Below are 19,824 nucleotides of genomic sequence, written 5' to 3' on the forward strand. Positions count from 1 at the left end.
CAAATTAATCTGTCCGCATAGTCAAGATGGCTTCTCAACATCAGTGCTCGGCTTCTTTGTTTCTCACTGAAAGCTTACAGCTCTTACACGAGCATGATATTGCTTGTCCAGATCCGTTACCAAGTGGTTGACCTGTCGAGTAAACAGCTTGCATGTTTTTCTAATTATGTCCTTCAAAGGTGACTCTTGAACTGGTCAGGAAAATATGCTGGTATCATATATCAAAGTAGTCACAGACTCTATTTAATTTCTTTCGCAGGTAAAAACTAGCTGCACTGAAAAAAATATCATCATCCTTGCTTAAAATATCATTTGTTTTAACTTCAGAATCATCATACAACTCCAGAGAAAGTTTTAGAAGCAATGAGTCTGCCATTTGTTTTGCTTTGTTGGTGCAAACAACTGGAAAATACTGTTTCATTCACCACACGGAATACCTGGAATTTTGTATTCGAATGTCATAAAACGAGAGCCAGTTGGTGGCCCTGTGCTTTCATTTGTTTTCTCTATTTTGGAAACCCAATGAAACACTCGCCCTTGTTAGTGAAAAATGCGTTATTGTAATGGTTTGTTGGGGATGTCTTCCACTAACACGGTAACACAGTAACCTGCTATGGTGTGGACTTTTAATAGGCAGTTAATTAATTAATATCCTTGGCACTAAGTTAAAACTGCAATTAAATTAAATTAGATTTTGAGACTTCAACAGCAGTTTCGTAATTATAAAGTATGGAAAAACTTGGACCCGGATTTCCAGCGCAAAACTCTCAATTCATGACAGGAAAAAAGATATCCTAGATGAACCGCGCTTTAAAACAGCCTTTTGAAAGAACTGATATGTTTTTTATTTGCTTTGTTCTTTTCTTTTGAGAAACATCTTTCAAGCAGTTAACAAAGTGAAAATCATTGGAAAAGGAAAGGAAAACAAGAGTATCTTGTTACAAATGAACAAAGTTGTTGCATTCTGGTTGTAAAAGCATAAGGATCACCCAGGAAGGAATGCTGTTGGTGTTTCAACCTCTAACTAAACGTGAAAAAAAGCAAATAAACATGAAGCATCATTCTCATCATTCCTTTATTAAATTGATTGGCTTAATTGCATTCTGCACTATCCTTTGAGTCTCTGGGTTCAAATAGTACAATTTATTTTTGTAGGTGGCAGTCACCAAGGCTAACTTTGTTTGTCATGATGTTTGCCATTTACCTGTCCATCTGGCATCCAGGTAAGCTGTACATCACTGTAAGCCTATTTCAGTTGTAAGTCCACGAACCAATTTTTCCTCCAGAATGACATTAAACAAATTTCAAAAACACTGGATTTCAATGGTTTTGCAGACATTTCAGTTTTATTACAATAACTTTCCTCAGGGCAACTGGGGAAAACATACAAAGCCAACGTACAGTACCGCTCAGAAATAAGCGTCCATCGCATACGCACCTTGTTATGCGCACATACGCACATACGCACATACGCAGATGCACATACGCATACGCACATACGCGCATATGCATACGCGAGTATGCAACGAAGCATAAACACACACGCAGTTCTTTGTTATTCATTCCTCTAAGTTTTCTTTGTGTTGTATTGTTGGGGAAAACAAAAGAAAAATCTTTGCGAGAAAAACTTTAAAAGGTGGCAGGCGATCGAGTAGTGTTTGTCTTGCCTTGAAGTACATAGTTTTAGGACGATTATCGTTCGGCATTTCGAGACAAACAGACGAGAGTTTTGTTTACGTTACAAGTAACAAGATTCAGCCGCTCAAAAATGTGAACTTTCCGATAGGTCCTGATATACAATTTGTACCTAACCCATTTTTATATGCTTGCCTGATAAATGCTCATGAGGCATCATTGGCTATGTCTAAATGAAAGGCCAAAATTGGTGGGGGTCTGGAACAAGTCTCTTTGTCTTTAGTTCGTGACCGCTCAGCAGCTGCTTTGTTCCTTGCAACTCTCAATAAGGCTCATCCATCTATTAAATTCACCATGGAAATAGCAGGAAATGACAGATTACCCTTTGTAGGAGTTAAAATAATCAAGACTGATCACCATCTGGAAACCAGCGTGTATAAAAAGATGACTAACAACGAGCTACTTTTACATTACCGCCCGTGTAAAAAAGAGACCAGGATCCCATCCCGCCAAGATCCCGCCATGATGGCAATATCCCGCCAGGATCCAGACCGGGAAAAAATTCCCGGCACTTCAGGATCCCGCCAAGAATCTTGCCGAGACCGGGATCCTGGCAAGATAGCAGACTTCCCGCCGGGATCCCGCCTGGGTAGATTTTCCCGCAATGGATCCCGGCAACAATCTTGCTGGGAATTATATTCCCGCCAAGATCCCACCAAGAAAAAAAAATTCCTGGCAAATTTTTCACAGCGTGAATAAATCTCGGTAGTGTTCCCGGCGAGAACTCACTTCTCAGTACTCACCGGGAGAAAGTTGATGTTTTGAAATTCTCACAAATAATATTATGCTGTGGTAGGAACGCAAGTCATGGCGTGTATCGATGAAAAAAACTTAAAGTACTAATGAAAGTAGTACTTTATAAACCAGTTTAATTTTTAAAATGTCGAAAAATATTTAATATGTGACGGTGAGCCGCGGACGTGATTTCCACGAGGAAAGTTTTATCAGTCTAGACGAACTGGCGCGACAAAGAGGCGTGTGATAATAAGTGAATTACCATGACGGTAATTTTTCGTTGACGCAAGCACTTTTGCTGACTGTCATGTTCTTTTTGTTTAAAACACTTTTTGAATTCAATAATTTAACACTACAGCGCACGTGAAAATGGGGTATAGGGTAAAGCGTGCGGGGGATGACGTTACATTGATCTTTCATCTGCTGTGAAAACTACTGTTTATCTAAAAGCCAATTAGAGGTGAATCTCTTTAACCACATGTTTCAAACTGCTGTACCACAGCTGGCTTTTTTAAGGTTGTTTTTTTCTTGTGAGGGAAATGCCCCTACACGCATATTGCATCCTTTTATATTAAAACAAGGGTTTCAAATGGTTCAAGTTTTATTACTATTAATATTATAAATTGTAAAAATATGGCATTCAGCATGGGGCGCCACTTTTCGCTAATAAACGTCAACAAAACTGTTCCACTCTTGGAGAGTCAAAGTCCCGAGCTATACCAGTTTTTAACGCATTCACTGGATGTAACGTTAACTCAGCTCTGTGGCGTAACTGGAAAAAAGACAGTATGAAGAGCATGGGAATTATGTAGTTAAGTAACACTTACCACAGACTACATCTTGACACGTCTCTGGCAGTTGAGTGCCACCTTAGAGATTTTCCAAAAACTAGAGAGATTTACGGTCATAATGTATGAGAAATCAAGTCCTCCAGATTCTGTGAACGACACACGACTGATGCCGTTTTCAAAGCGAAAAAGAGACCTGGAAACCATTCATCTGACACAGGCATAACAAAGCATTAACGCTAGGTAAAAAGAAAGTATGGAGTTTTATTTTAATTTGATTAGTTTACAAATTGATAAGAGAGAAGAAAACACCTAAAAGCAGAAAAAGAACTTGAGCTTACCGTAATAATTCGATTTAGCGCTCTCCTTCCAACAAGCGCCCCCTTCCGAATAAGCGCCCCCTTCCGAATAAGCGCCCCCTTCAGAATAAGCGCCCCCCTTAGAATGTGTTTTTGTCAATAAGCACTCCTATTCCTGTAAGCGCCCCCATTCTAATAAGCACCCCCATTCTTATAAGCGCCCCTATTCTAATATTTTCCCCTATTGTTAATAACTGCCCCTACTGAAGTCATCGACGTTGTATAACGACACGTGAACATTCACCGTACCTTACATGTATATATTTACTGCTAAAATAAACAATTATTTTAAAAGTACCTGAACTTTCAACAATTCTTTGCTGTTACAGTTTCTGTTATTGTTAGTTATTTTAATATTTATTAAAGTTCTGTTTTGAACATTTGGTTGTTTCTCAAAAAATTAAATAAGCGCCCTCCCTTGAAATGCAAAAAGTAAATAAGCGCCCCAGGCGCTAAATCGAATCATTACGGTACTCTCTAAACATGCACTCATGCAGCATGCTCAGAGAACAGTGTATCAGGCAGGAATTTGGACGAGATCGGAACGCATTGCAGGACGTTCCTTCTCCTGCAGAGTTTTCATGGGAAAAAGAAGAGGACAACCAGTGGCAGCCACTTTGAATGACAATCCCAAAAGTCTCTAATGTTTGCAGAGAGCTTATCAAATGTATCTCTGCAAAGGACGCTGCTCACACTGCAAATGTGCAAAAGAAAAGTTGCAGTGCACGCAATTGTGCAAATGTGACAACCCAGAGAGGCATTCTAAGAGCAAGGGGCATTTGTGAGGGTCTTAGCATTAAAAATGAGCATACCCGATATACTATCAGATTTAATGTACGAAAAGATGCAGTCAACTTACACGCATTTGTTTTGCTTCTTTGTTAAAGTTTTGTTTGGTCCTGTGCTATCAGCCGAGCGAAGACTAGGTACTAGTAACTGTAAATTGGTTTTGTTGACACTATTTTACATGCAATCTTTTCCAAAAAACAAAGTTTATAGAGAAGTAACGGAAACAAGACAAAATTGCAAAAAATTGTTTCAACAAGGGCAAAATATCTGTTTTAAAAATAGGACCACAGGATACCCAACCTTGATATCAGTCAAAACCGAAATATCCCCTTAAAACGGAATCGTGAGTAGATTGACTTGGGCACCCCTTCTAATATTATTTGGTAGGGGGTAAGCAAATTGTGTGCAAATTGTGTGCCAAATTGTCCGATCAAATATGCCAAAATGTCCGGCCAATTTTGCAATTTAATTATGTTCGGACAGGATATCCAAGAATTTACGTCACTGTGTCTTGGAAAATTCAAACGTGTTTGATTTGAAATGCAAATTGATGTCTGACCAATAATGGTTTTTTTCAGGATGTCTGCATGTGCATCTATAATAACTTGAATCACAAAAAAGTTACATTTAAATTCTAATGCTAATAACCATGCTAATCGTTTGTCTTTGTCACCTGATCTTCCCACTAAAGAATGCAGAAACCTAAAAGCAGTTTTCCTAAAATTAAAATATCCTATGAGGCTCATTGATTCAACAATCAGCAGATTAAATCATTCTCTTGTTCAAGATCAAACTTAGACAGTGAGTACAGTGACAAACTGAAGGACAGTCTGATTCGTATCTTCTGCTTTTCAAAGATCAAATCTTCTCTGACATTGTGCGAAGAGCTTTATGTGACCTTTCTGTGAAGGTCAACAAAAATCTACATGTACAACTCATCTTCACGAGTAGGACACTCATCCATAACCTGTGAGTGACAGAGAATGAACCATCACTAAAAAGCAGCAATGCCTTGTTTAGGAATTTAAATGTAACTTTTTTGTGATTCAAGTTATTATAGATGCACATGCAGACATCCTGAAAAAAACCATTATTGGTCAGACATCAATTTGCATTTCAAATCAAACACGTTTGAATTTTCCAAGACACAGTGACGTAAATTCTTGGATATCCTGTCCGAACATAATTAAATTGCAAAATTGGCCGGACATTTTGGCATATTTGATCGGACAATGTCCGATGACTGACAGTAATTTCCAGCACTGTTAATTCCAAGCTTTCATGGTGAGAACAATGTGTTTTTTGAAAGGACACGATTGTTTATGCAGAATATTATTGTGATTACTCTGAGTTGCAGAATTTGTCTGAAAATTAGCTCATAGATCTAGACCGTCTACAATCATATACAGTAAAAGTGTTGTTTTAAATTGGTTAAAACACAGGCTTACCATCCTATGTTTGTGAGGTCACAGCATGCCCATATGAATATTCAAATTCCTTCACTAATTGATATTGTAAATATAAAAGCTTTCTAAAATCAGCTTTTAAGACTCGTATTTGTAATAATATAATTAAAAGTAGAAATATTTTCGCATTGTTTTGGCGATTTGTAGCGCGCGAAAGCAGTTCTAGGAGTTTAAGTTTTCAACTCGTGTATAGAATACAAATATTTAGACAAGGCATGCAAATTCGACATCGACGAATCGGGTACCACCTCTGGAATGTAGCCGAAAACTCACTTTTTCTCAAATAATTTTCATTGGAGATCACGGACCTCGAAAGAACAGTCTTCAAACTATAGTCTGGCCTAATTTGAGTGCAATCAGTTCACGCCGTTGTTCTTTTAAACTAGCTGGAATATCAAATTAGGTCGTAAATTCAAATTGCCGATTTACAATGATCTGTACCACCTACTTGGACAATTTATGCAATATCCACTGAAATTGGTTAAAATTACTGCCTATGCCCTCTCCTGGAAAGCCAACATGTCTCGCTACAAAACGTCCTCTGGGATACCCCAAAGAAATACTGTTCGGAAATCACGACTGCAAAGCCGAAGACAACATGAACTGGAAAATTAATTTATACACGCTATTTTGTGGATTTTTTGAGTGAACTTAGTATATAAGTGTGAAGAATTGTTCATATAATTTAAAACATAAGAATTCAAGGAGCATATTATGAATTATTTTCAGTTCACAGAGGCGGTACCCGATTCGTCCATGTTAAAGTTGCACGCCTTGTGTAATATAATGCTCTCGCACGCTACAAATCGCCAAGAAAACGGCATAAAACAAACCTTAACAATGCAAAAATATTTCTACTTTACTTTATTACAAATATGAGTCGTAAAAGCTGATTTTAGAAAGCTTAAATATTTACAATAGCAATTAGTGAAGAAATTTGAATATTCATATGGACATGCTGTGACCTCACAAACATAGGATGGTAAGCCTGTGGTTAAAATATCAAAGAAACAAGGATACCTTTCAAATCGCGAGCACATGCATATATTTTTATCCAGTCATAAATATCTCGTAAAGTATTGTTGATGTTAGCCGTTAAACTTTGTGCATTCCCTTTAAATAAATGCATAATAATGAGCCAAAGGTATCCCCCGCGACCTTAGAAAGAGTGGTATACCTTTGATAAAATTTGAAAATGTTTTAAACACGATTTGAAACAGAACTAACATGACCACCAACAATACACACACTGCATGATATTTCCGAACCTAAAACAAAACATCCTTCCAGACAATTTTCATGTGAGAATGTTAAATTAATTTCGAAGAAGATACTTGACAGTAAAAACCAAACAGTTGTCTGCGAAACAGGAACCGACAAGCTTTAGGCCAAGTAAAAAAAATATTTCTCGTCCCCACCTGCTTCATTTTTTGGGGCTGCTTCCTTTTTAGTGTAGTGTTTGAACTACACTCATGCGGTAGATTGTTTGTGAGGTGAACGCTAGCTGTAATTACAATTGCGCACTGAAGTGGAACAAGCATTCCATTCATTTAAACAGATCGGCTTTCAAATAGCCTGCGTTGTTGCAGCCGGACGTGTCACCAAATCCTCGATATATGGCACAGGCTACTTTGAAAAGATTGTATGTAGCTGTTATTAATATGCAAGATTTAAATCCTCACGTTTCCAGGTACGAATTGCAAGAATTTCTTGTCTTTTGCCAGAAAAGAAACAGCAAAAACATGTCAAAAAGCGAGTTGGCAAGTAAAGTTTCTTTGATTTGTCAAACATAAATTAAAGTGAATGTTTCCAAAATTATATTTAAAGCAACATGACCTTTTCCGGACATCAACAATCCGTCACGAAAATTGAACATTTCCCAAGTATTTCCTTCCATGAATGAAACTTTTGTTTGAGAGAGTGCCGTGTGAAATCTTTGCAGTGCAAAAAACAATACTTTCACTGCTGATTCCATCTGTTGAAAAAAGAAAACATTAACCACAGTTTTCTGTTTTTCAAAATAGAACTGTGGCTTCACTGTGAACTAACTATTTCCAAGTCCACTTTCACTGGTTTGTCGACTATTGTTACAGTCAACTCTCTCTTAACGGACACCTCTATAAGACGGACACCTGGTTATGGTCCCTGCCGTTTTTCATTCATTTTACTGTAACAAAACTCTCTGTAAGACGGACACCTCTCTAAGACGGACAACGGACACTTTGAAACTGCTAACGGACACGCACAAAAAGTTATTTTTTAGTGAATAATACTTCAAAACATGGTATCGACATATATGATAGTAAGCAGGGCTGGAAATAACGGCCGCATGATCGCCGGTCAAGATGTCCGGCCAAATAAATTTTAGCTCGGTCATACCTCGTTTCTGGCCGGTCGAACACAACATGACGTTTTCTTCTAATTAAATACAATTGACCCCCATCCCTAAAGTAATAGCCGACCTTTTTTTCTGTTGAAATGTTCTTATTCTTGCTGCTTGTTTATTTTAATACATGCAAAATGCAACGTGAAATCTACATCTTTTCATGAAAAAATTCCGGAGGTGATACTTGTGTCTAAAATTAGATTTTGCAAAAGTTCCAAAAAGGAGACCACAGATTTTGTTACTGTACAAATCATTGATAACATAAAAAGGGCTTATAACCCATGGCCCCAAGCATTGAAAAGTAATGTCCCATTTGTTAAGTTTAGCGATTCAGACAAATACAAATTATGAGACAGACGTGAGACACTTGCAAAATCACATCATTCGTTTCATGTTACAAAAAACTTCGAAAAATAGAAATTAAATTACATTGTAGTCAGCAATTGACTTTTAAATTCAAGTGAAACAGTGTTTCATTCAAGAAAATACAACTTGCTTTAAAAAAGTTTTTTCACAATTCATAAACATGAAAAACAAGACTGTAGAATCAAATTACATTTCACACGAAATTTGCATAAATTTGAACTTGCAAATAAAAGTAGTTGAGACATTAAGAATGAAAACTCGCTCTAATAATTTTTGAGTTCTGATCTGATTGTTATTTTCTGTGTCTTAACTATTTGAGAGCTGTTCTCATTCACGACAATAAAAGGCTTTTCATTTTTTCATTCAACTGCTTGTAGTATTTATAGACATGAAATTATTCAATGTAAACAACTGGGTTCGTATTGCTATGTTCGCCGCACGTATTAACACTGCGAAAATGCCACAGCAAGTAACACACTCCAAAACGTGCAAAGATGTGAAATATTGTTTATATTGTAACTTCTTTAAATTATATTTTTTATTTCGGGGATTTAGAGCTTTTTTAAATGCAGGAGGAAATGGAGAACTTGAAAATTACGGAATAAAGAGTATGAGACCGTCTAGACCGGATGTGCGAGAACGCCGATGTCTGTTTCAAATGCAACAGTTACAGATCATTTCAGGTCAAAGTTCCACAATTAAGCGATGTGCCTACTTATAGAAAACAACTGAACAGCATGAAAACTTTAGTTTACTTCAATATAATTGAATGTGACCGGTCAACATGACCGGCAAGTGGAAAGTTTGACCGGTCAAATCCCCAATCTGACCGGACATTGTCCGTTGACCGGCCGTTATTTCCAGCCCTGGTAAGTCAGTGCTTTTAGAATACCAAACTTACCAAAAACAATCCAATATAACATAGTTGTATACTTACAGCATTACCGTTTGTAATGAGCAAATGAGTCGAATTCTGATATTATTTTTGCTCCACTTTATAGGTTTTGCTAAAGTAAGCGACTTAAAACAGACATGTATCCGTTGTTCATAGCCGTTAAGCTTTATCATCTCAAAATTTCTGGTGTCAGGTTACCTCGACTCTCTATAAGGCGGACACCTCTCTAAGACGGACAGTTGGGGCCGGTCCCGACGGTGTCCGTCTTAGAGAGAGTTGACTGTATTCAACTGCAGAGAAATACTTTTTGATCGTATTGCCCATCTTTTCGATTTTTCATTGTGATTTCTTGTCCGTGACATTATTTTGCTTTTGGATTTTCGGAAGCAGTGAAATGGTTGGAGGAGGAAAATTAAACTGAAATCACTACATTGCAAAATAAATCATGATTTAAATTGTCATCAACAAATGAAGCCAGTAAAATTAACTCATCGTTGGTCCAAGGGAGGACAATGTTGTGTTGCATTTATTTATGGTCTAAATGGTAACCGCTTTGGCTTATATTAATACAGGTGTAAATCTTAGTTACTACATGTATTTCAAACACTGCACTCTCCGATTGGAGCACTCGTTTAATATTTGAAAAGTTGGATCAACAAACAAAAACCAACTGGCGTTACTTCTCAATTAAGTACAAAGAAAATTCTCTAAGACATGGCTTTTGTCTGCGTTTTATTATGAACTCAGGCCAAATTTTTAAAGCCTTTAATCAAGGCACAAGTACACTAGGTCTGTGAAGAGGTCAGAGTTTTTTTTGCAAATTCCTTAAAATGGAGAATTTGATGATGGAGGTAATAATAAAAAACAAAAAAAAAAGCGCTTAACTTTTTCTCTATTTTATAGAAATCTGGACGAGAAACATAATTGTTTTTGTTTTTACTTGGCCTTACATAAAACTTATAAATTGCTTGATTTGAATCGAATTTCACTGTTAGGGATCACTAGTGCATTTCTTCACTTGTCTATAATGCTTCTGACATGTCCGCTCTCAAACCTTTCAAAATTTAAGTCTTAATAGCTGATTAGGTAGGGGGATTTTCTAAATGTTGAACACTGACAATTTTTAAGCTGAAACACCCCTCCTGCCTGGATTTCCACAGCCTTTGACCTTTGACCTTTGACCTTTGACCCCCTCCCATGGAAATTTCCATCAACCCATCCATCACAGGGGAGGGGAGGTGCAGTGGGGGTGTGGATTTTTCTGGAATAACCCATTATAAATGCAGTAGCTGATCTTCATGTAGTAAACAGTCAGGTTTGAAGTCATCGGCTGCAATGGTTTGGGTGTGAGAACTCTCTCCTCCACAGAGGCTCCTTTAGTGGGGGAAGGCGAAAAAATATGGGGGGAGGAAGGCGAAAAATGAAAAATAGGGGGAGCACGGGGGACGACGGGAAGGGCAAAGCAGTGTCCCCACGCGCTTTCTTGTCGATTCTCTCCAGGCTCCGGGCGCTTACTTTTCACCTCTCCCCATTTCCCAGCTCGTATGGAACATGAAAGAGGCCTCTGCGGAGGAGAGAGGTGTGAGAGCAAAATATAGGATACATACCTCAAAGATCGAAAAATTATGTCCCTGAAGCCACCTTTAATTCTCCTTTGGTTTAAAATTTTTATGTTCTATTTTTCATTTTTCATTGTCTCAAATTCATTAGCATAATCTGAAAGAAAGGGAAATAAAAATCAATCTGGTTTAAAAAATTTTAAACCAAATATAAATTGGAACCACAACATGTACATACAGTAATGTATATAATTCCTTTCAGACAAACTAGAAGAGACTACTACTGTTTTATTTCACTTGCAGTGTATCTTGTACATATACCACTGATTTACGCAATGGTGATGCTTTCTTTATCTGGGGTGAGAAAGTCAGGATTAAAAAATTCAAAAGGCAGTGTTCTCTTTAGAAGAAAGAAAGTAAAAAAGAAAGAAGATGACATCAGTTTTGTAAGTGTTACTGATCAATCTACATGTACATACAAACTGGAAATTTTACCCCTCTCCTTAGCTACCTGGTGTTTGTTTTGTTTACTGAATGGTTTTGGTTTTGGCTACTTAATTGCTTGCTGGCTATGAGAGAAAGATAAGATAAGAGCTTTAATAGTCAACTCCCCACAGGGCTTTTCAGTAACTATTTACAATAAAAGTAAAAACTAATATTTACAAATAAAATTGAAATTAAGGTACTGTAAAATTCCGGTTATAAGCCCTTCCCCCCTGGTTATAGGCCCATCTATCTGGCAACAAGAAAATACATCCGATTATAAGCCCTCCCGGCTATAAGCCCCCCTCTGCCAGATGACAGTACTGAACAGGGCTAAATGTTGCTTTATTATGCGTTTTAATCTTAAAAACCTATTTCGTTCAATACTCCAGTGGCTTGTTTCGAATGTTCTTTTTTATTCCGCTTATAAGCCCTCCCAGATATAAGCCTCTCCATTTATAAGCCCACCCAAAACCCTTACGAAGTTGTATAAGCTCAGGGCTTATAACCAGAATTTTACGGTATCACGGAAGGAAAATTAGCGTTTTTGTTCCAAGTGAAATTGTGTGCAAACCATCAATGTTAACCCCAATAAAGAATATATTTTCTGAAAGCTTATTGAATAAAGGTTGTAATTTTGGATTTGTTTTGGTCATATAGACCATAATAAGCAACGTCAGCTTTTTGTTTGCAATTATGATGTTGCGCAACATTTAAGGTTTATTTGAAAACACGTTTACATGAGAGCCAAAACCTTTATGTGGAATTACATGGTTATATTGGTCTAAAAAGCGGTGTCTCAGATTTTTCTTTACTTTGTGCTCTAGGTGCATCTTGTGAATGAGTGAAGCTATTAAGTCATAATTTTAGCTCCATTGTGGCCACAAATGCATCAAAATCCCCATAAGACTGCCCCTTTAAGCCTGCTTTTCCCAAAGTGTCACAAATGAGCTCAGTGACCCCCATTTTTAGTGCAGAATGCACTATTGGGATGGTTGTGTGGGCTGTCATCCGCTAAAGCGTTAAGGTGTAAACTTTAAATTAATAGTCAATTAATTAATTATTCCTTGTGAAGTGGGTGGGGGTGGGAAGCACCTGACCATACACCCCAGGTAAAACGTGGAGCATATTTGCCTAATTATGTTACTTTCATATGAAGATTTCAAGGGTATATATTTGTTTCAGAAAACTCTTTGCTCTCCTTGTGGTACTATTCTTTCTAGAGCAAATTTTGCGCCAAACGCATGCGCAGATCATTATGCCAAAAGCTACTTCAAATTGAAAGTAGTTGCTGAGGTAGAGACCGTTCAGAACAACTGCAAAATCGCCAGAGAATACGGGATGATTCAGTGTACATGTATCTTTAGTTCGTTGCAAAGTTACTCGTGAACAGATCAAGCAAGCTGCCCAGGTGAACTCTAAATGTCATTAAAACGAAACACGATGTGCTGTTATTTAGTATCCTGAATTCAATCAATTTACTCAATCTGAAGTGGTTTGTTTTAGCAGAGAAGTCGTGGTATTATAAGTTTTTGGTTAATATTACATCCAGCCAATTTCTGTCAGATTGTGTTACAATGTTTACCAAGCCTGTGGGAATTAATGACAGCTTCTGATTGGCCAGCTGCTTGTGTTGCCACATGCACAACAATCCAAAACAGTCAGTCCTTCTTCTCTTGAAAAGTCATGTTAGCAGTGATTCTGCAATTTAACTAAACTTTAAAAGGCGAAGGTACAGAAACAGTCTCAAGCAAAAATTATAGAAGAGATTGTGATAAAATTGTTCAAGACATGCTGGATTTTGAATGCTCTTGGCAGTTCAAAAGACGATCATGTATGCAGACAAAGTAATATTCCAGAGCAAGCCGATGGACAACAAAATAATTACATCCTAAATAGCGAAGAAAATCAGATGAATAAAAACTTCATTCCTGACGTTGCTTCATTGAACCAAATGGCCTTTTAGGAGCTGTCACTTAAATAAAAGGTAATGACCAAGAATAAATTACAATTAAACGCTTGTTAATTTTTATTTGTCGATTTTTGCTTGGCTTATAGATGAATATTTGATTCAAATTCAACTCTTTATAGTACCATCAATTTTTTTCAGTGAAAAATACCAGGCTATAAGCCAAACCTCCAATTTTGTTGAGTTTTGACCAGTTCTCAGTAAGATTTGGTGAAAAAGTCGCTTGGCTTATAGCCGAATAAATACGGTAGTCTTCGTTATATTCTGAGAATGTTCATAGCGTGTTTGCGGTAGGATTCCTTCAGACGCCATGGCGGCAACTAATAACTGCAAATTAATTAAATTAGATTTTGAGCGCTTTCGTAATTACCGGTAAGCATGCAAAAACTTAGACCGGGAGTTTTGGCGCGAAACTCCTAATAACCAGGAAACAAATATCCTACAGTAGGTGAATTGCATTTAAATAATATTATACCTTTCAAAAGAGATTTTTTGTTTGTTTTGTTCTTTTCTTGAGAAACGCCTCTCGAGCATTTGAAACCGCAACGTAATTAAATTAAAGTGAAATAATTGGCTTTATTATTCAGAAAGCAAAACAACTGCCATCGATGTCGCCGTGAAAAAACGAAACAAAAAAATAAATATCATGTTTCAGCATTTACAAGAAAAACAAATTTAAAGTATCATGTTACAAATCAACAAAGTATCGTTTTATGGTTGTGAAAGCGTAAGAAACATAAAACCAAAACATACTTTCAATTGATGGACTCCATTGCATTCTGCACTGTCCTTTGAGTCTTTGAGTTATTGTGGAGTTTTGATCAGCATGCCATGATACAACTTTTGGCAAAGTTTAAAAAAATTCTGTCAGAGCAGTTGAGATTCACCTTAAATTTTTTTAGAGCGTAATATTTCCTCAGAATGACAATTGAATAAAGTTTTCTGACCTTGAGACCTTATAACAAGAGTGCCATGTGAAATCTTCGCAGTGCAAAAAACAATACTTTCACTGCCGTTTCCACCCAATGACGACGGTTATATACTGAGCTAAGTAACCACAAAAAAGTAAAAAAAAAAATTCAATTGTCAGTGCCAGATCCCTGCAAACTCTTATTGTACATGGATACTGATAGTAATAGCTTTGGTTACCTGTCAGTGTGATAGTTATATAAACCTGGGCCAAGAAACCCAGTTGGTGAACTGACGGTGAATATACTTGGCCACAGTAATACTACTAGTCAGAATTATTTTTTGTTTTCTATTTAACTTTTACAAGTCATGTTCAATTTTCTCTCAATTTAGGAACTAAAACTTGCAGCTATGAAGCAAGCTCATGAGGACCTCAATGAATACATCAATATGTAAGCCAGGTTTGATCTATTGGGTGATTCCAAAAATATATATATATCCCCTACATGTGCACATGGACATACAGGTGGCATAAGCTTATTTCAAAATGCTCTAACCTCCCATGCCCTTAGATTTCCATCGGCATTAGCCTCCCCACCAGCTTTCAGAATTTCTGTTTCTTTCTTATACCGCTTTGGAATTTCTTAACCTAAAAAAAATTGAGGAATGGGAACTTACTATTCTTTATTGTTTTTCATGAATTTAGCAATTAGTGTTCTGATCCTTATAATAATAATATATAATAAAAACAATCTTTAGAGAGGAAGCGCCCGTCAAGTAAATACATGGTTTTCAGGGAGGTCCTCTACGGAAATAAAAAAAGTATTAAAATCTAAAAAGAAGTACAAATGTCGCAGATCTAAAATATAAAATATACAATAATTGAAACTACTAAAACTACCTACTGTCCTAAAAAAGCTAATAAAAAAGTTTTAAAAATCTAAAAAGAGTACAAATGTCACTAAAATTTATTTGGTCATCGTCTAAAAATGTTTATCCTTTAAGAACCTTGTAAGGTTTTTCTTAAAAATCGTGTATGGCATTGGCTTTCTTAAAAATACGGGGAGATCCGGGAGACATCCAGTCATTTGTGAAACGGAAGTATGACACTCTCTTTCCGGTTTCCGTTTTAGGTTTAGGCAGTCTAGGTAAGTAGCCATGTCTAGTGTTGTAGCCATGTAAACTTCTTAATGTCGATTTAAAACTTTCAAAATGTTGCGGAATGTCTCCTTTGATTACATTTTGTACGGCTGTACATTGGTGAGAAAGACGTCTTCCAGCCAGAGGGAGCCAATTCAGAGACTTCAGAGCTTCTGAAGAAGACATCTTGCCTATTTTAATTTTCTTCGCAAATTTGTTCTGAAAACTTTGCAATTTTTCCATTTCTGATTCCTGCATTTCTGACAAATTGACGAAATTATAGTGTTCAGAGGGTGTAAACAGCAGGTTGCAGGTCACAATTTTAATTTATTAATTCTTTCAAAGAGATGGTATTCCACAAAAAGTATTGGGAATTTTCGCCATTCAATGATTTGAAAACAGCGTACGCCATTATGTCAACAGGATATGCCGCCGGCCAATGAAATGATGGCACCCCTACCCTTCACAGTTTGCGAAATGATCTTTGTGGGAATTCAAAGGCAAAAATAGTGTGACAGTCACGTACGTTCTTCTTTTTAATCTTCAACGTGAAAGAGAAATGGAAAAACCAAAAAATGTGCGGGGGGAAGGATACAGAAAATGAAGTAGCAACAGGTAGTTCGATTCGTTCAAAGGATCACCCGCTGGCACATTTTCCAACATTCCGCTTTTGTGTTCTTCTTAGGTGTCGGCTTTGATTTTTTCACTGTCCAAGGACTTTTTTCTATTTTTGTTAACTTGTTTCACGACCTTAATAAGGTCAATAACAAGAAACGAAGAGCGATATGAACCAAAGAGCGAACTCGAGAATAAGAGAGAAGGAAAATGGCATGTAAACAAAAAAATGCTAATGAGGTCCTTGTAAGGCTAAGTGGTTGTAACTGCTATCTTTTTATCTTTTGATTAATTGACACTTAAATAAAGTTAACCCTGTCGGACAGGGTCAGTACTTGGATGGTTGACCAACTGGAAAGACCCAGTGTTGTGGGTGTTTCATTTTTTTGGGGTTCATTTTCCATCATGAAATCAGTAACTTTTAGGTCCTTCCATTTTCTTTGTAATGGCTTCATTGACTTTGGCTTTGTCCATTTCATTGTTTCAAGTGGGGCAAGAAAGTCCGCATGCAGGAAAATAAGTCATGTTTTGTGCAGATTGCACTATTGTAATGGGTGTGTGGGCTGTTGTCTGCTAAACTACTAAGGCCCTAAAGCACTAAGGTGTAAACTTTTAATAGGAATTAATAAGTTAATATCTAATAACTAATCTGAGAGAGCTGAACCTCACTCCCTTAGATCTCTTTAGACTTACATCCGTGGTAAACGCCATGCCAAGTCAGTGGAGAGACTTATTAAAAAGGTCCTCTCACTCTGACAAAAGAACGTTCAATCTACAGATCTAGGACCAAATGGTGTTGAGTTTAAATGAGCAAAAGACTCCGATAAATAAAGCAGTCTTGAAAACCATTTTTAAAGAACTTCGAAATTGAGTTATTAGTACCCCATCTGCTCAAAAGAAATACAATAGCTGTTTTGAAAATGATATCTTTGATTGGAGCGAAATAATAGCTTACCGCATGGTGTCACCTCCGATACAAAGCTGTGTGAATTTCAATTCAAACTATTAAACAGGTACCTGGTTACAAATGACTTTTTAAATAAAATTGGTGTGTTGCCTTCTCCAGCATGCTCTTTTTGTGGAAAAGAAAGCGAATCCCTCGAACATGTCTTTATCTCTTGTCATTATGCCAAAAATTTCTGGGCAGAGGTTATTAAGTGGCTCTGCAATTTAAAAGTCAATGTTAAAAATCTTAACAACAGAGAAATCTTGCTTGGAATGCCGGGTTGTGAAGATGAGTTTTTTGTCAATCATGTAATACTTACCTCTAAACATTATTTGTATTCATGCCGTTGTAAGAACACCTATCCTCTCTTTAATGTTTTCACTGCTAGACTAGACAAGATTCAAAATCTTGAGCTGGTGATTGCAAAATCAAAAAATAATCTCTCTAACCATACTGCGAAATGGGGCAAATTTCTAAGATTGTGATCTGCGCATTTAAGTTCTAGGCTTTAGATACTTCTTATGCGTATTAGTGAACAATATTGGGTCTGTCGTGTGTTGTGATGTAGTGTATGTGTGCTTAAACACATGTGTTTCTGAATGCGTGTAATAGAAATAATTATTTAAAAGATTCTAATTAGCCTTTATATTGTAACAAAGGCAAATGGTTCTTTTTAAATTAAAATATTACATGTACAAGTAATGATCTCATCTTTTTTTCCGCTGTTTTAAGTGATGTAGTGTAATGTTTATTGTAAGTAGTTTAATGTGTAATGTATATTGTAATTAGTTTTAATCTTATGTGAACGTGTAATGTGTTGTAAAAAATAAGCAGATTGCTAAAAAAATAAAAAAATTGCAAAAAAAAACTAACGAAGGTGTAAACGTTTAATAGGAATTAATAAGTTAATATCTAATAACTAATTGTTTAATAATATCAATTAATTAATTCTGTGAAGGGGGTAGGGGCACCTGACTGTTTGCCCTTGGTATAAGGGAAGTTTACCTATGTTACTTTTCATATGGAGAGCACAAAGGTATATAATTGTTTCAGAAAGTGATATGCTCTCCTTGTGGTACTATTCTTTCTGGAATAAAAATACAGTCGAAGCTCTCGTAAGCGGACACCCTCGGGACGCGAAAAAAGTGTCCGTAACTGGAGCTGGCCGCTTACGAGAATGGTTCTCGTAAGCGGCCACTAGAGGTGTAGGGGATAGATGGCTGCTTAAGGGAGCTTGCCCAGCTACCAATAACCGGACGGACGAAGATGATGACAAAACAAACACTGAAATATATATATGTTACTGTTATTACTGTAAAATCATTGTTACAAATGGCCATGTGAAGTTGATTGATAAAAAATAAGATACAGAGGCTTTTTATAGGATTTCTTTGGGGTGTCCGCTTACGGTAGCTTAAAAACAAAGAAAAATTCTAAGTTGTAATTTAATCTGTGAAAGTGTCCGCGGCCGCTTACGGGAATGTCTGCTTACGAGAATGTAAAAATACAGAGTTTGTATGGGGAATAAAACGGGGTTTCAAACAAGGCGGCCGTAAGTAGAGCTGTCCGCTTACAAGAGTGTCCGTTAAGAGAGCTTTGACTGTAATACTTTGTGCTAAACGCATGCCCAGATCAGTCTGCCTTATATAATGGCAGGTGTTTCTTTCTGCGGAAGGATTGCTTAAATTCTTAACCTAGTAGAACAGTAGTTTTCTAAAACCTTAAAAATATTTTGTCAGTTTGTTTTTTTCAGCATATTGTTATGTAGTGTAACGTAGTGTCGCGTAGTGTAACACCTGTGTATGTAAAATAAAGAAAAAGGCCCCCCCCCCCCCAAAAAACAAATAAAAATACAAAAAAAATCACATAATAAAAAAAACATTTCTTGGATTAATTGATACTATCAGTCCTTTAATCGATGCCACCCTACAATACAATACATTAGAAAATAGCACAAAGGTAATATGTGTGCTGAATTGGTTAAAAATGTTGTTTCTATAACTTGTTACATACCTGAAGGTTACATTTTTGACCAGAAACAAAAGTATCGTTACATGCTTTAAAGAGAAAAACAAAAGTATCATGTTATGTACGTTTGCACAGAAGGGAAAAAGTATCTTGTTTTCTGTTTCAATCTCTTACTAAAATCCAAACTAACAAAAATTACAATTATAATGGACTTGTTTGGAAATTTTGTATCGTAGCCTAACGTCGTGTGCTTTACAAAGTGGTAGGATTCTTGTAGGTTTCTTGTAGAATCCGTGGCTTCAGAAAAACCACGTAAATTAATCCAATAATGGATCACAGTGGTCAAAGAGGAAAAGAAATGTATCATGTTACATATGTTTGACAAAAAGTAAAAATATCACGTTTGCTGCTTTAAAACTCTGTTTGAAATTCAGTTAGCGAAAGTTAAGGTACATGTATCAGTGTACCCCAAATGACCATCATGCGTTGGAGCTGCCTTACCATCTGGTAATTAACGCAAACCCCAGCAAAGTATATATTTTCTGAAAGCTTAGGAATTGTAGACTACGAAGATATATTTATTTTAAGTTAAAATATTAACGTTGTCTAAATAGAGCGTGTTATTTCCAAAATTACCAAGGCTCAAAAATCGGGTTTGATTGCGGACAAATTTGAAGGGGAAAAAGCGATCAACATCGCTATGTGTTCTTCACACCTTTCTCTTAAAAACGGTGTCAGGGAATATTGATTACTTGT

General features: G+C 36.7%; 1 protein-coding gene across 3 annotated transcripts in view; it reads left to right on the forward strand.

The window, feature by feature from the left end:
* The window catches only part of LOC144639349 (protrudin-like), a 79,574-nt gene that overhangs the window by 1,465 nt on the left and 58,285 nt on the right, over positions 1-19,824 (forward strand). For all 3 annotated transcript variants that reach the window (XR_013568145.1, XR_013568138.1, XM_078498674.1), the window contains exons 2-4: positions 1,156-1,223; positions 11,342-11,484; positions 14,793-14,851. Coding sequence is in view for 1 of the 3 variants with exons in the window: in XM_078498674.1 (XP_078354800.1) it covers positions 1,156-1,223; positions 11,342-11,484; positions 14,793-14,851 (270 nt within the window). In the remaining 2 variants the exon portion in view is untranslated. The remainder of the gene's footprint in view (positions 1-1,155; positions 1,224-11,341; positions 11,485-14,792; positions 14,852-19,824) is intronic.

This window comes from Oculina patagonica, chromosome 2, assembly GCF_052425735.1.
Source record: "Oculina patagonica isolate OP01 chromosome 2, crgOcupat, whole genome shotgun sequence".
Classification (NCBI taxonomy): domain Eukaryota; kingdom Metazoa; phylum Cnidaria; class Anthozoa; order Scleractinia; family Oculinidae; genus Oculina; species Oculina patagonica.